The 15,029-nt window shown below is 42.9% G+C and overlaps 1 protein-coding gene across 1 annotated transcript in view; it reads right to left on the bottom strand.

The window, feature by feature from the left end:
- DNAH3 (dynein axonemal heavy chain 3) overlaps positions 1-15,029 on the bottom strand; it is a 167,904-nt gene that overhangs the window by 139,915 nt on the left and 12,960 nt on the right. The window contains exons 7-12 of the mRNA XM_087869949.1: positions 14,014-14,203; positions 11,779-11,974; positions 8,313-8,438; positions 6,930-7,125; positions 5,025-5,204; positions 925-1,061 (exon numbers count right to left, since the gene is read on the bottom strand). Of these exons, the coding sequence (XP_087726075.1) occupies positions 925-1,061; positions 5,025-5,204; positions 6,930-7,125; positions 8,313-8,438; positions 11,779-11,974; positions 14,014-14,203 (1,025 nt within the window). The remainder of the gene's footprint in view (positions 1-924; positions 1,062-5,024; positions 5,205-6,929; positions 7,126-8,312; positions 8,439-11,778; positions 11,975-14,013; positions 14,204-15,029) is intronic.

Raw genomic sequence — 15,029 nt, 5'->3', positions numbered from 1 at the left:
GACTAGATTAGAAGTAGTTCTCAACTGGGGGTCATCTGACCACTCAGGGGACATCTGGCCATGTCTGGGGATGTTTTGGGTTGTAATGACCGCGGGAGGATCCTGGGGGCATCTAATGGGTATAGGTCAGGGATGCTGCTAAACATCCGACCACGCACAGCAGCTCCTCACAGTACAGAATTTTCTGGTCTAAAATGTGGACAGAGCCACAGTCCAGAAACCCTTGTATCCTGGTTTGCCTGGGGAAGCCCAGATTTACACTTTTGTCCCACGGGAATTGAGAATAAAGCCCTCTTCACTCTCACAGTGTCTCGGTTTGGAAGCTGTATTATATGATCCCCCTGAACTAGGGACTGCTCACATGAGCAACTGTGAGATATTCTATAGTATGATGATTAAGGGGCATTCAGATAACGTGTCCTCCATCTCCTTTCTTTAATTCCTAAGTCCAAAAAGCTCTGAAAACAGCTGCTTCAAAATTCATTTGATACCAAACGTTGGCCTAAACCAATGTGAAGCTACTTGGATGAACAGTCATATTTTTCACTATAGAAATATCAACACATTTAATTAAGGGGTGCTTCCTGAGATCTTGCTGAAGCTGCGTCGTCATACATCATATAGGCATTCTGTTACTTTTCTAAAATCCAGAAATTTCTAAATGCCAAAAAACCTGTCTGGCCTCACAGGTTTCAGATAATGGAGGTGGACCTGTAAATGAATTTGAATTCTGGCTCTCCTATCTATTTGCTGTGTAATATTGGGAAAGCTTTCTCATCTGTAAAATGGGGATGAATACTAATACCTGTGTAAGCATTGGCTATTCTCACTATGTATGTTTCTGATGTGTTGGAACAGTGACTGTGTATTTGATGACAAACAAACCAATACTCAAATGGCTAAGTTACAACTCAACCAACTTACTTGCGGGGGCCAACTTGATTTTTCTGATATACCTCAAAGGTTTGATCCACAAAATCAGAAACTAGTTTTTCTTCAGTGTTAACGGTTCCAAGAATCAGATCATAGCCTTTCAACTCTGGGAACAGGACAGATTCCACCTAAAGAACAGAAACCACTTTTGATGTCACAAGACATCCATGAGACACAATAAGGGAAATGGCACCAAAATGCAAAACCTTTTGCAACAGACACCTTTCTAGGGACACCAGCTACATTTTCACTCTTCTTCCTCTTGGATAGTGTCAGAATCACCCTCCTGTTCCCTTTACCTCTCTCCTCTCTCCTCTCCCTGGTTTTAGATTACTCATCTTTCCCTCATCCTTCCAAGTCTCCGGTCTGTGGAGAGGCCCCCTGGGCCTCCAGTTAGGATGTTAGGTTTCCCTGCTTAAAGTTCACATTCTGAACTTTTTCCACTCAGCTCAATCATAATTAAATAATGGGTAATGAGCTGGTCTGGGTTTGTCATGGGATTAAATACCATGAGGGCCTGGATCGTATCTGACTTCTTCACTATTGTGAAGGGTCCAACAAGAGCTTGGCACATAGTAAGTGCTCAATAAATCCTGTGTGACTGAATGAATATTACAGTGATGCTCCCTGTCCCCCATCCCCATCAGCTTTTACTAATGAAAAACTACTAGAGACATTGGTTCTAATTCTGATTCTGCCACTAGCTAACCATGCAACCTTAGCTAAACTACTTCTCTCTGAACTTCCATTTTCTCATCTGAAGAAAAGGAGAGATACTAGATGTTTCTCTCAGCTTGGAAGTGGGGGGAGGAAATCTATGGCTTTATCGTCATGAAGCTAGAATAGTATCCTTTCTGATAACTCAAGTTCTCTAACTTCTTAATGGCATGTGTGTCCCTGAGAAATGTTCTCACTTGCATGACTCATGAAGATGGCCAAGTCCCTGCTGGGGACCCACTGCCCTCCTTGCTAAGAAAGCTAACAATGATTGGTCCCAGAAAAGACTGTCAGAGTGCTCCACTTGGTGACAGCATTTATATACCATGGATGAGAATGCACTGATTTAGAAAGGGGGAAAAGCTAGTGCAAATTGTCTGTGTCCTCCCTCTTTGGACAATCCAAAGGTTTTTAAGCCAGTGGAGGAACAACCTCTTTGCTGTGGCCACGCTGCAAACAGTGGTTGAAAGCAAGGAGATGGAGGATCTGACATTGGTCAAGTGTACAGATGAAATGGTTTAGGGACACACAACTGATCCACCCAGGCGATGCAAGAGATTATATGTGGGCAGCATAAGGGATTGTTTCCTGGGAAGAAGTCTTTAGTTGAAAGAGGAAGTAACACCTTTTATTGCCCTTTAAATGTGGCTGGTAGAGCAGTCTGTAAAACTAAGCTGAGATCAATGGTGCCTCTTCCAGATAATCACTGTTACCATCTGCTAATCTCCCTGGCTTTCCAGTCCCTGACATCCTGGTCTTATCATGACCCTCAGTGCTTACACCTGCACGCTTCTCCAAGTTCTGGATTTCCCTGGCACTTTGAGTGAGAAAATTCTCCCATCAGGAGAGAGACTGGCCCAAGTAGCCCCTTTCCATAGTAGTGTGTGTGTGTGTTTCTGATTATGAAAGTAATGCATTGACATGGCTGCTAATGCTGATTTAATTATTTTTAAGAGATTTTGTTTATTTATTTGACAGAAAGAGCACAAGAGAGCACCAGCAGGGGGAGCAGCAGATGGAGAGGGAGAAGCAGGCTCCCTGCTGAGCAGGGAGCTTGACTTGGGGCTCCATCCCAGGACCCTGGAATCATTACCTGAACCTTAGGCAGATGCTTAACGGACTGAGCCACCCAGGGGCCCCTGATTTTAATTTTCCTTACTGCATTTTTAGTTTTAGAAAACCCTTCCTTATTTCTCCCCACCTCATTTATGCCTCTCATTCCCTTCTTTTCATTTCAATCAGTATTACAGCATCCATGTCTCAATTTTTTTTGCTAAGACAAGTATTTTCTAATATTTACTTTGGTTTCCTTTAGTAACCTTCTCATAAATAGGCTTCCCTTCTGCACCTTGAAACTATTATTTTCAAAGCCTGATGCTGACGTTTTTTCCAACTTTTAAAATTTATGTTTATGAGGGGCACCTGGCTGGCTCAGCTGGTGGAACATGGGACTCGATCTCGGGATTAAGTTTGAGCACCACGTTGGGTGTGGAGATTACTTAAAATGAAATCTTAAAAAAATAAATAAAGGGGTGCCTGGGTGGCTCAGTTGGTTAAGCATCTGACTTCAGCTCTGGTCATGATCTCAGGGTCCTGGATCGAAGCCTGCATCAGGCTCCCCACTTAGCAAGGACGTCTGCTTTTCCCTTTCTCTCTGCCCCTACCCCCACTTGTGCTCTCTCCCTCACTCTCTCTCAAATAAATAAATAAAATCTTCAAATAAATTAATTAAATTAAATTTCTATTTAACCATAAAAAAGGCAGGTCTGGCAGGGGTTGGGGATACTGTCTACCTGTTGCTGTTCTTAGATATTCTTATTAGATATTCAACCTGAGGGGCTATTATTTTAAAGTTACAATACCCAGTTCAGAGAGGGGTTTGAGGCAGGAGCCAGTGCTGTGGGCATTTCTCGATGGAGAATGCTAAGCCTGGGCTGCATTTCCTCATAGCCTGATAAAGTCCCACTGGCATTCACTTGGGCCTAGCTTTCAACCCTGGTACACCCTGTGACCTGCGACTATATCTTCTTGTCATGACAATCCACTAAATCTACTACCATCCCTGCTGGGTGTTTGCTGGAGCAGCCACATGAGCCCTGGGCTCTTCCAGCCCAGCTGCTTGCAAACATTGATGATCAACAGCAGTGAAAGAGAACTTGAGTGGTGTGTACTTTATCTGTCCCCAAGACCCACACTTATCCTTCCAAATTACAGGGTCTTCTCTTTCATTTCCTTCCTAGGGTATGGATGGTAGGAGAGTTGCCCACTGTTTCTTCCCCCCTCCACACACCCAGTTTTCTTGATAACCAGGCTTGGTTGGTTCGAAATCCCAAATTTAGAGTTATCTGGTGAAATAGACTGGAGCATTTGGCTTCATGTGCTGCCCCACAGCCCCCAACTCTAATCTTGAGCTCTTAGAGACCATTAAGTATAAGACTCCAAAGAAAAGAGTATTTAAGAGCATCTAAGCATCACACATAATGCCTGGGGAGGGAAGGTGGGGAAGAAGAAGAGAGAAAAAAACATCCCACGGTTCCCTTCCCTACGGAGGGCTAGACACTGGTTTTGCCACATCAACCACCCAGAGGGAAACAGAAGATAGATCACGAAAGTCACACTCATGTGGGTGATCCTGCCCAGCACTAAAAGTCTGCTAAGTGTCTGGAATATGATTAGCAATGCCACCCTGGGAAGGAAACTGGAAGGGGCTTGGACCAAGAAGGGAAGCTTTAATCTTTCCCTTTGATGCCTTCAGTGGTTAAACAAACAAACATGAAACTTCAAGAAGTAAATTAGATACCGTATTATGAAGATTCTTGGAGAGTTCATGGAATTGTTCCATCGTGAATCAATCCAAGTTGGATATGGCTTGGGACACATCTGCCCCTTTGAAGTTGGATCATGGTGGGCTGAGGGCTGGGGAGCAGGGACTCTACTTGCTCACAAAGTAACTCTTAATGCTCTTATTAAAAGTACAATTCTTGGGAGACCTGGGTGGCTCAGTCAGTTAAGCGTCCAACTCTTGATTTTGGCTCGGGTCATGATCTCAGGGTCCTGGGATCAAGCCCCACGTCAGGCTCCATGCTCAGCAGTGAGTCTATTTGAGATTTTCTCCCCCTCCCTCTGTCCCTCCCCACCGCTTGCACTCTCTTATTTATAAATAAATAAATCTTTAAAAAAATAAATAAAAGCACAATTCTCAAATACTGGACATTTCTTTATGGCCCAAATATTTCTGGGGCCAAGGGAGACATACTCCCCTTTATTTTGGTATTTATCTCCTAATTGAATACTTGGTTCAAACAGCCATTTTAAATTTATTTTATTCAATAAGTAAATATAAGTATGAACAAATGATTAAGTTGATACTATACCTTAGGGATCTCCCTAGAGTTCTTAATAATTTCCAAGAAAGAGTTGTGTATTAATTCCCAGCAGTCATCAAAAGATGGATTAAAGACGATAATGGGTTCACTGACTTCAAGTTTGATCATGATTAGTTGAGGCATGAAGAACTCCATCTCTTGGTAGGGCTCCTCAAAATCATTCCCATCCTTAAGGAGACATAATATATGGTGGCTGTCAGAAGGTGGGCCCTTCCAGAATCAAAGGAGTGATTTTTTACCCATTCACAATATGACACGAACACCAGAAAAGGAAATGCAGAATCTCACACACTGTTCATGTTCAAATAAGGGCTGGGTATGGCTTAGCCCACCCTGAGCTCATCCACTCCCCCTTGCCCAAAGCTTTTATTCAGTATGCTTACTTTGCTAAGAAATTCCTGGATTAGTATTTCCAAATCCTTCCTATCCTTCAAAATTCAGCTCAAAATCCCCTCCTCTGGGAAGCCTCCCTGTTCTCCAGCAACATATAATCTCTTCCACTGCTGAGCTTCTAAATTTCCACTTCCTTCATGGTGTTTTATCTTTCTTTCTTGCAGAGATGTATATGTACATCTTACCTTCTCTACTCTAACCTCTAGGGCAGGGTCTGTGTCTGAACCCTGTACTTCCTCCAAAATATCCAACACAGCATTTAGCACATAGTCGGTGCCCGATAAAAATTTGTTGACAGCATCCAAAAGCATAAACAGTTATCTGTATGCCTCAAATGGAGCTTGATAATGAGTGAAAAGTCTATTTTAAGCATTCAAAATGTCAAACTTCCTACAGCAGAAATATTGGCGTGGAGATATCTACAATTCCCTATCAGGCTAGTAATATAAGTTACCTCTCATAAACTACACTGCTTAATGAAATTGTCATAGTGCAGCTGTGTGGTACTTTTCTAAGTTAATGATGTTAGACATTTCCAGATCCGTTCGAGGATGATTGATAAACATTTGTTGAATAGCTATCATGCATCAAATACCCATGAATTTCCCCTTCTTTCAGACATGTAAAGATTTTACTTTTCCCTTTGCGTGGAATTTTAGAGTGGGATTTGCTCCCACATCTGAGTCTCTTCTACTTAGCAAAGTAGATGATTACAGTGACATCTATAGATTGGTTCTTGCTAGAAAGCTAACATCACAGTCTAAATTCAGCAGCACTGGCTTCTACATTTTTTTTGAGCAAAAGGTCAATTGTTCATCCTTACTTCATTTGGAAAAATACTTAGAATTTAACCTTTTATAACCTGGCAATTTTATATTTTTATTACTCTTTTTTAAGGTAAAATGTGCATGTGGTATAAAATCCAAATGAATCTTCCTTAATCCTTAGGCTATCTAAGTTTAGGGGATGCTATGAGGTATTGAAAACCAGTGCTTTTAGCTTTTATTTTGACTTCACTGAAGTAGTCTCATGAAGAAAGTTATTAATTAGGTCAACAAAGCCTTTTGTTTTCAGGGATGCCCCCTTCAAAGACCAAAGAACAAAAAGTCAACATCTGCAATGATACACACAACACTCGTAAGTATCAAGCCAAAGATTTATAATAAAACTTTTTCAACTCCTTCCTTTGGAGGATCAAAAAGTGACCTGTTTCCCTCCTATAAGGGGTAAGAATTCCATTTTACTCAATCTTTCTTTAAATAATTTTTAACAATTTTGCCGCTTCCAGAGAACTTGGCCAATTTAGTAGTAATTATCTCAGGAAAGCTTGCTGTGATTCACAGAAATCATTTTCATGAGCTAATAATGACCCAATGTGTGTGACAATCAAGAATTTTTTTACTTTTTGTCCTTGGCTCACAGCTGAGAACCTACGTGACGGAATTCTGATTGTCTCAGTTGTTTCCCCTCAAAAGGGCCTACTGCTGGTCCCCTACGTACCTTGTGTATCATGAAAAAGGAGACGAGGTCCTCAAGAGACTTAATGACCAAGTCCCTCAGCTGGAGTGACATGAAGGAACCAACAGAAGCAAAATATTCCTCAATGTTATGAGAGGAGTCATAGTCACTCTTGGGAGCAAAATGGACCCACTGCTCCTTCTGTGAGATGAAAAGCTGGGCACAGGTGGGGATCCACCTGTAAAAACAGGAGGGCACCCAAGTAAGAAGTGCTTCTGAGCTCGGAGAACTCTGATCAGACATTCCCCACTCTCTGTGACCAGGCAGGTGGCTCACTTCCCAGCTAAGCAGCTTTCCAAATCAGTATTTTCATATCCTTGGCCACCTCACCTGCCAACACCCCTTTCCTGGGAAGAAAGTAGCAAGATTTGAATTGAGAGACTGCTCTTCCATTAGCAATACCCAAATACACAAGGGATGCTGGTATCATGTCCTGCTCCAAGACTCTCTACTTTCTTCACTAGAATCAGAGATTATGGTGAAGGGGCATAAAGAACTGGAATGTTCTGTCCAACTTCTCTCCCTGGCAAATGCCTGGCCTCTGTTCAGATTTTATAGGGGGAAAGAGAGAAGAGGAGAAAAAGAAGAAAATGTAAGAAGAGAAACCCCAGTGTGATGGTAGCTGCTCAGAAGTTGGGACTAAAAATAAGAAAAGCAAAAGAAGAAATGGATGCCTCCTTGTTCTTTCTTCCTACTTCTGCCAATTTCTAATTCCCAGTGGGAACCACCCGCCTTTTCATTCTATCATATCTCTTTTCTTATTTCTAGAAAAGTATTCCTCTAATGACCAGAAAAGTACTAGGAACAGCCATAGTTGTAAATACAATAACTAGGATATTTATTGAGCAGCTACCATGTGCCAGCACTTGTGTATACATTGTCTCTGATAATAAAACCCATTGGGAGGTATTACCACCATCATTTTACATATGAGGATTTCTCTGGCTCTGGACACAGTCCTGCATGCATTTGCAAAAGAAAAAGGAATTATCTAAGTTACTGAAACCCCCCTAACTCTGGAACCTTGCAGTTGTTTATCTGGGCCACCTGAACACAAGTCATTCAAATGCACTGTCATGTAACCTAGCAATGGACTTCAGAAGAAGGGAAGGGAAGTGGTACCCCCAACAAGGAACAGTAATGAGAATTTCAGAAAGGCAGAGGGAGACCAGGAGTGAGGGTTGAAGAAGAGTGGACATGGGGAGACACAAAGACCATCAGGGGATAGAAAGTGGAAGGAAGGGGAAAGAGGAAGTGGTCAGGGGAAAGTCAGCAAACTGTGCAACCTCCAGGCTGGGAACCAGTTTTCACTCCAGAGAGTTTATGATACTGTGATGCAGTCCCATTCTGAGGCCAGATACTGACTTGTTGAGAAGAATTTGGCGTGCTTCCATGCAGTGTTTCTGGATCACATCCTGATATTCGTGAGGCTGCAGAGGCAATTTTCCTGCCAGTAATTCTGCTGTTCGAACAAACCTGAGGTCTCTAAATCTGCCAAAAGAGAGGGGGATATGTCCTGGGCTGAGAAGACAATTGAAAATGAATTCTGTAGGATAAGTTCAAAGGGTATATATTCTTATTTTTCAAGGAGAGTAAAACTAATTATATCTGAAAAATCTGAGAGTCTGGGGAGGGAGTAGAAAGTCCAGAGGAACCTTGCAAACAGTAGACAGATGAGCGAACTCAGCTGTTGTTTGCCGAGACTTCCTACGTGTCCTGCTCTCGGTAACCCATCTGAGGAGGGGGGTTTTTGCCACCAACCTGGTATTTGCCTGGCTGGGAACTGGGATATCAAATGGGCAATCAAAGTTCTTTAACAGCAAAGACAGAGAAGACAGGTCAAGAGAAGCAACAGCTTCATGATCAAGTGGCTTCCATCTAATCCTCAATGTGGCCCCCAGGTGAGCTACTCAGGACAACTCGGAGGACTGTTTTGGTCTAAACAAACACAACCCATCACCCTATAGACCTACCCTCGATGGCTGCCCGGCTCACCCAGACACACACAGTATCCCTTGGCACAGTGCCTTACACACGCAGGCACAGAATAGATATTTGTGGAATGAACACAAGAACCTCCTTCCACCTTCTCCTATGAGGCTCTTATCTTCTACTATTTCTCTCAGATCAATGGATGTGTTGTCCTTGCCCATATTCCCTGAGGCCTCTTTTAGCTCAGACGGCCGCCATATCCCTCCCTGATGTCTACTCCATTTATTTATAAATCGCTCTTTTAAATCATCACTGCCTTTCACTTCCCCAACTAGATCTTTGCTGACTTCCTTAGCTCATCTCATTTCTTGCTTCTCATTTCCATCATCCAATGGAATGACCTCTTGGGCACTTTTCCTCATCCTTCTTAAATCCCGCAGCCTACATTTCTATTCCTTCTTGGTGGAGGTGGTGAACTTGGTCCCCATCGTGTCTGGGCAGTCACAAAGCACTGTTAGGGAAGGCAGGCTAGAACTTGAGATCTCCCTCACCACACGTTTGATATCTAACCCAAGTATGGCCCTTGTCACCACCTAATAACCACATTACTTATCTTTAATTTAGTCCTAACAAACTTCCTACACTGGTTCTTCAGACCACAACTCTCTTTCTGGTCCCCAAACCCCTCACCCTTCACCGATCACTAGGTGACTTCTTAGAATTTTTTAAATTAAATCATGCAGGGCACAGAGAAAAGCTTTCTATATCATTTCCTTAACAAATCTTTCTCATTGTTGTTTTTGTTGGTGGTGGTGGTGTTCAACTGACAAAAATCTCTTAGATGGTTTTGCTTTTGTTGCCTATATAATCCTTAGGGAACCCCTAAAAGCAAGCGGTAAGAATCCTTTCTTTTCAGAAGCTATAGGTTCAATAATTTGCCATCTTCACTACATGATCAAAGTAAATGCACATATACACCTTCTTGGCAGTGAGCATTTGGCAAATTTTACCATCCCTGATACTGATTTTTTTTGTTATTTTCTAGCTTATTTTTTGAGGCCATAAACATGCTTATAGTTAAAGCAGTACCTTCATTTATTGAACAACTACTATATGACAAAACTGTTCTAAGCAACTCATCCAATAAACCCCACGAGGTATGTATTATTATTATTCTCATTTTACGTATAAAGAAACAGGCGCCTAGAGCGACTAGCTTCCCCAAAATCACAGCATTTGTTATTGACAAAGCAAGAACCAGAACCTAGTCGTGTAGTTTGGGAACCCATTCTATAAATTATTACCCTATACACTTCTGCCTCATTAGAAAATGACTTTTTTTTTTTTCCAGTGTCCTGACTGGCACATCCAATGACTTAGAAAACTGAATTCAGTCCAAAGAAGGGAATGTGCTTATTTCTTATCATTGGTGGGCTCCATTGCCAGCTTGACTTCCCCCTCAATTCCCTTTGGAAATATAGGTATAACTAAGAATGTGATAAACAAGTAAGTTCTCCAAGTAACAGGGCTCTCTTAAGACTAAAAACACATTCGAAGCTACAGAGCCTCCCCAAAATAAAATATCTGAGCTACTGGTAAGTTCAGCCAATCAAAATTAAGTAAGCATATTTGCCTCTAGTTTTTCTAATAAAAACTCAGATGGTGGCTGCTCATGATGTCATCAGCCTGACCTTTCACTGAACTCTGGCGGCCTCATTCTCCCACCAGGATTTACACCTCCCTTGACGGACACCCCCTTCACCAAAATGACAGTCTTTCTCTGCAGCCGATGAATGGATAAACTAAACATGGTGCAGCCATGCAGTGGGGTAATATCCGGCCGTAGAGCTGACGAAATACTGATACATGTTTCAATATCTGATGAACCTTGAAAACATGATACTAAGCAAAAAGCAGCCAGACATGAAAGGTCATGTATTGTATGAGTCCATTTATATGAAATGTCCAGAATAGGTTAAATCTGTACAGACAGAAAGCAGATTAACGGTTGTCAGGGGCTGAGTGGAAGGGAGAAGGGGTGGGGGTGGGGGAGTGCTAATTGATACAGCGTTTCTTTTTGGGATGATGAAAATATTTTTGAAGGACAGAGTGATGAGAGTTGGACAAATATGTGAATGCACTAAAAACTATGGCACTTCAGAAGGGCAAATTTTATGGTGTATGGATTATATCTCAATTTAGAAAAATGAAGGAAAAAAAAAAGTGGCTCGTGTATCCTCCAAACTCCTCCATTTGCTGTGGCTAATTTAGTCATTGATGAACATAACTGAGACCCTTGCTTGCCATCACTGTGCTGGTACTGAATTACCTAAGGAATAAGACCCAATCCCCCATACGTCTCGGAGGCTAGAGAGAGACAAACCAGCACACACACAATTGTAATTCAGCGATACATGTCCTCACGGAGGTAATGGCTCATTCACACTTAATGGGTACTTACAATTTGTCGGGCACTGTTCTACGTACTTTTCATGTATTAAGTTATTTAATTCCTCCTACCAACCCTATGAAGCAGGAACTCTTATCATCCCAAATTTAGGGATAAGGAAAGCAAGACACAGAGAGATGATGTAACATGCCTGTGTTACCTAGCAGCAGAGTTAAGATCTGGGCTTGAGCAGGCTGGCTCCAAGTCTGTGCTCTTTACCAGTATGAGCCAGGGCTTAGAGACAGGGTCGGGGTGTCACGGGAGCACGAAGACGGGTCATTTCACTGGATGGAGAGCTGTCACTTACAGTTTCTATGTACTTTGGGTCTAGGATTCTCGTCATTTCCCTTCAAGGGCATGGCTACCCCCACTGTGCCCAGCGTAAGATACTGTCTTTTGTGGGCAAACAATAAAGAAAGGGAAAGAAAAGGGAGGGGAGGATCTTCTTACTCTTTAAACCACAGTTCTTTCAGGCTGAGCACCATGGGGTTCACTGTGTGCAGATGTTCCTCATTCCACTTCTTGGCATTCCTGTAGACGCTGTGCCAGGGCACAGGGGCCCGGATCACTCTTTGAGGAAACATGCGGGGAATGTTCTCGATGAAGAGTCTTTTTCTCTCTGTTGGGTCCATGAGGATGTAATCAACTATATAACCAACAGAGCAAACACTTTGTCAGTAAGTAGGGACCTTGAACACTCTGTGCTCTTAGCTGCACACTTAGAATGTAAACGAGCTTCTGACCATTTACACTGATAATACCCATTATGTTGATAATCCCCTGGATATAACTAAATTGGGGAAGCTCCACTCTGTTGGTTTGTTTTCTTTCTGAAGATGTTTCAGGGAGGAGGTTCGCGGTCTGAGGCTCAGAACCTGGGATTGAGCTCCATTTGGATATCTAGCATCATGTATGACAATGAACTGGTATTTGCTGATGCCTCATTCAACATTAATTGGTTTCTCACATCTAAGCAGTCACACAAAAAATTCAATGCAACAGATGACACCAGATACTTAGAAATGGAAATTCAGAGCTGCCTGGGTGGCGCAGTCAGTTAAACATCTGACTCTTGGTTTCAGCTCAGGTCTGACCCCAGGGTTTTGGGATCCAGCCCCACATTGGGCTCTGCGCTCAGCATGGAGTCTGCTTGGGTTTCTCTCTCCCTCTTCCTCTGCCCCTCCCTCCCGCTCTCTCTCTCTCTCACACTCTCCCTCTCTAAAATAAATAAATAAATCTTAAAAAAAAAAAAAAAAGAAACGGAAATTTAGAGACCAAATCTTTCACATGCTAAGGAAAGAAAGATTGGTAAAAGCTTCACAGACGAAGTGACATTTGAGCTGGACTGGGAAGAATGAGTAGGAATTTGTAGACAGGATAGGAAGGGAAGAGCACAGGGGTCAGAAGGAACAGCATGTAATAAATCGCCATTCTAGGACTTTTGTAAAACGTGCTTGAGGTGCTGTGAGTTATCTTGGGGCAGAAATATCAGATGCAAGTGGTAGAGTTCAAGGTGATAAGACTGCAGAAGTATGTTGAGGCTGGAATTTGAAGGACTTTCCATGTTTATCCTTATGAGTTTGGTTCTATCCTGGCATAGACAAGAGGCTACTACACTGACACCATTAGGAAATTGAGTACGAAATTTAAAGTAACTAGATAACCTGGTAAAGACAGCTATTGTCCAGATAAAATAGGAAGGCAAGGAACTCATATGATCACCATTCCCCTTTGATAGGTTTCTCACGTTACTCACTATCATTAAATATTTCTCAATGACCTACTGTGTGTACAAGACACGGGCCGAAGGATGAAGGGGAGCTAGGATCAATAACACGTCCTTCATCATCAAAGAAATGACAGTCTAATACGGGAGCCAAGACCCGCAAGAAATGAAAAGACAACACCAGTGTTACATAACAGAGGAGAAATAATGGCCCAGGAGATGTTCCAAAGCAGGGTGAGTTGAAAGTAGACACAGGAAGTGCTGTGAATGCAGAGGATGGAGGGATCACTGAGGGTGGCAGAGAGAGAAAAATACTTAAGAGGCAGGTCTTGAGCTAGATTTTAAAACTTGGGTAGACCCTTGCTATTCCTAGTGCTGCCCCCGGGGTGAGCAGCATCCAAAGCTCCTGGGAGCTTGTTAGAAATGCAGACTCTCAGGCCCTACCCCAGATCTGTCTAATCAGAATCTGCATTTTTCACAAGATCCCCAAGTTATGTGGATGCACATCAAAGTACAGGAAGTGCTTCCCGGAGTCCATAGTCTCTTGTGGTTCATTCCCCCAAGAGACTATGGACTCCGGCAAGCACTTCCTGTACTTTGATGTGCATCCACAAACTGAGGGCTTCAGAGGGGAGGGGGGTGGGGGAATGGGAAAGGCGGTGATGGGTATGAAGGAGGGCACGGATTGCATGGAGCACTGGGTGTTATACGCAAATAATGAATCATGGAACACTACATCAAAAACTAAGGATGTACTGTATGGTGACTAACATATCATAATAAAAAATTTTTTTAAAAAGTACAGGAAGGGCTGGTGTCGACATGAGAGATGTAGGGGAGATCATCTGAATGAAAAGGATGACTTTGGTGTTTTGGGGGGAACCAGGGTGGACTATAAGTGAGAGAAAGATGGTGCCCTCCACAAAGGAGCCCCTTGCCCCATTTACACCCAGCCTTACCAATGCTTTTCATGAGGCTACTGTAGTAGTCATTTTCCTTCTCCTTCACCAGGACGATCATCAGGGGTTCCAGGAAGGGACTTGTCAGCAGTGTGTTAGAAATCAGCTTTGAAATCCGATGCATCACTTCATCGTCCTCGGGGGCAATCATGTCTCTTTGGATGCCATTGGTCAAATAGTAATAGTACCTCTTCCATAAACAAACCATCAACAAGACAATGACTATGATTGGTTAACTGTGCCCACCGGCCCACATCTGTCAGCCTCCAAGGGGCCCTGTTCACACAGCACCCGTCCCCATCCTTCACCCGCTACAGTCGGGCTATCTGGGCCCATCACCGCACACCTGCTGCAGTGTGATGGCGGGCAAGTTTTTCCTTGACTCTGGAAGATTCAACCAGAGCCAGAGAGCTCGGTGGGGTATAAAGATGGACTTGTGAAATGCTATGCAGATAGTAACAATGGAATGAGTACTATACTTCGCAGGCCAGGATGGAGGGAACCTATCTGGTGAACTCTAAGAAGATTAACAAACTCCTCAAATGGACCCAGAAATTCACCCTCCTCACCAACAATAATGGCTTACAAAGCACTTAGATCCTGTGGCTTGCCGCTGCCAGTGAGAGAAAATTCCCCAGAGTCCAAGTGAGACTTACAATACTTCTAATCTGACCATGGGCTTCTGAGTTTAGAAAAGCAACACAAACACACAAACTGAACAAAAATGGCCAATGTGACCTGGTGACTTCAGGAAGTTTTGTTTGTTTTGAGCACTAAGCTGCTGGATGGCTGATTAGTTCTAGAAACGAATACTTTAAGATGGGATGAGAAGCACGAAGTGTAGGAAATCAGGTTTGACCTTTTGTGACAATTGTCTGTGGTCAGAAGTGGCTGAGCTCACCTTTCTCCAATCTTAAATGGAAGATCCTTATAGAGAAGAAACTTCCAAACTTCCCTCATTGTAAGAACTGCCTGGGGTGGGGAGAGAGGCTCTTACTAAAATGCAGATCCATGGG

Source organism: Ursus americanus, chromosome 2, assembly GCF_024610735.1.
Source record: "Ursus americanus isolate L20-20 chromosome 2, mUrsAme1.1.p, whole genome shotgun sequence".
Classification (NCBI taxonomy): Eukaryota; Metazoa; Chordata; class Mammalia; order Carnivora; family Ursidae; genus Ursus; species Ursus americanus.
Note: the sequence above shows the minus strand (reverse complement) of the source record. Positions and strands in the feature narration are given on the sequence as shown.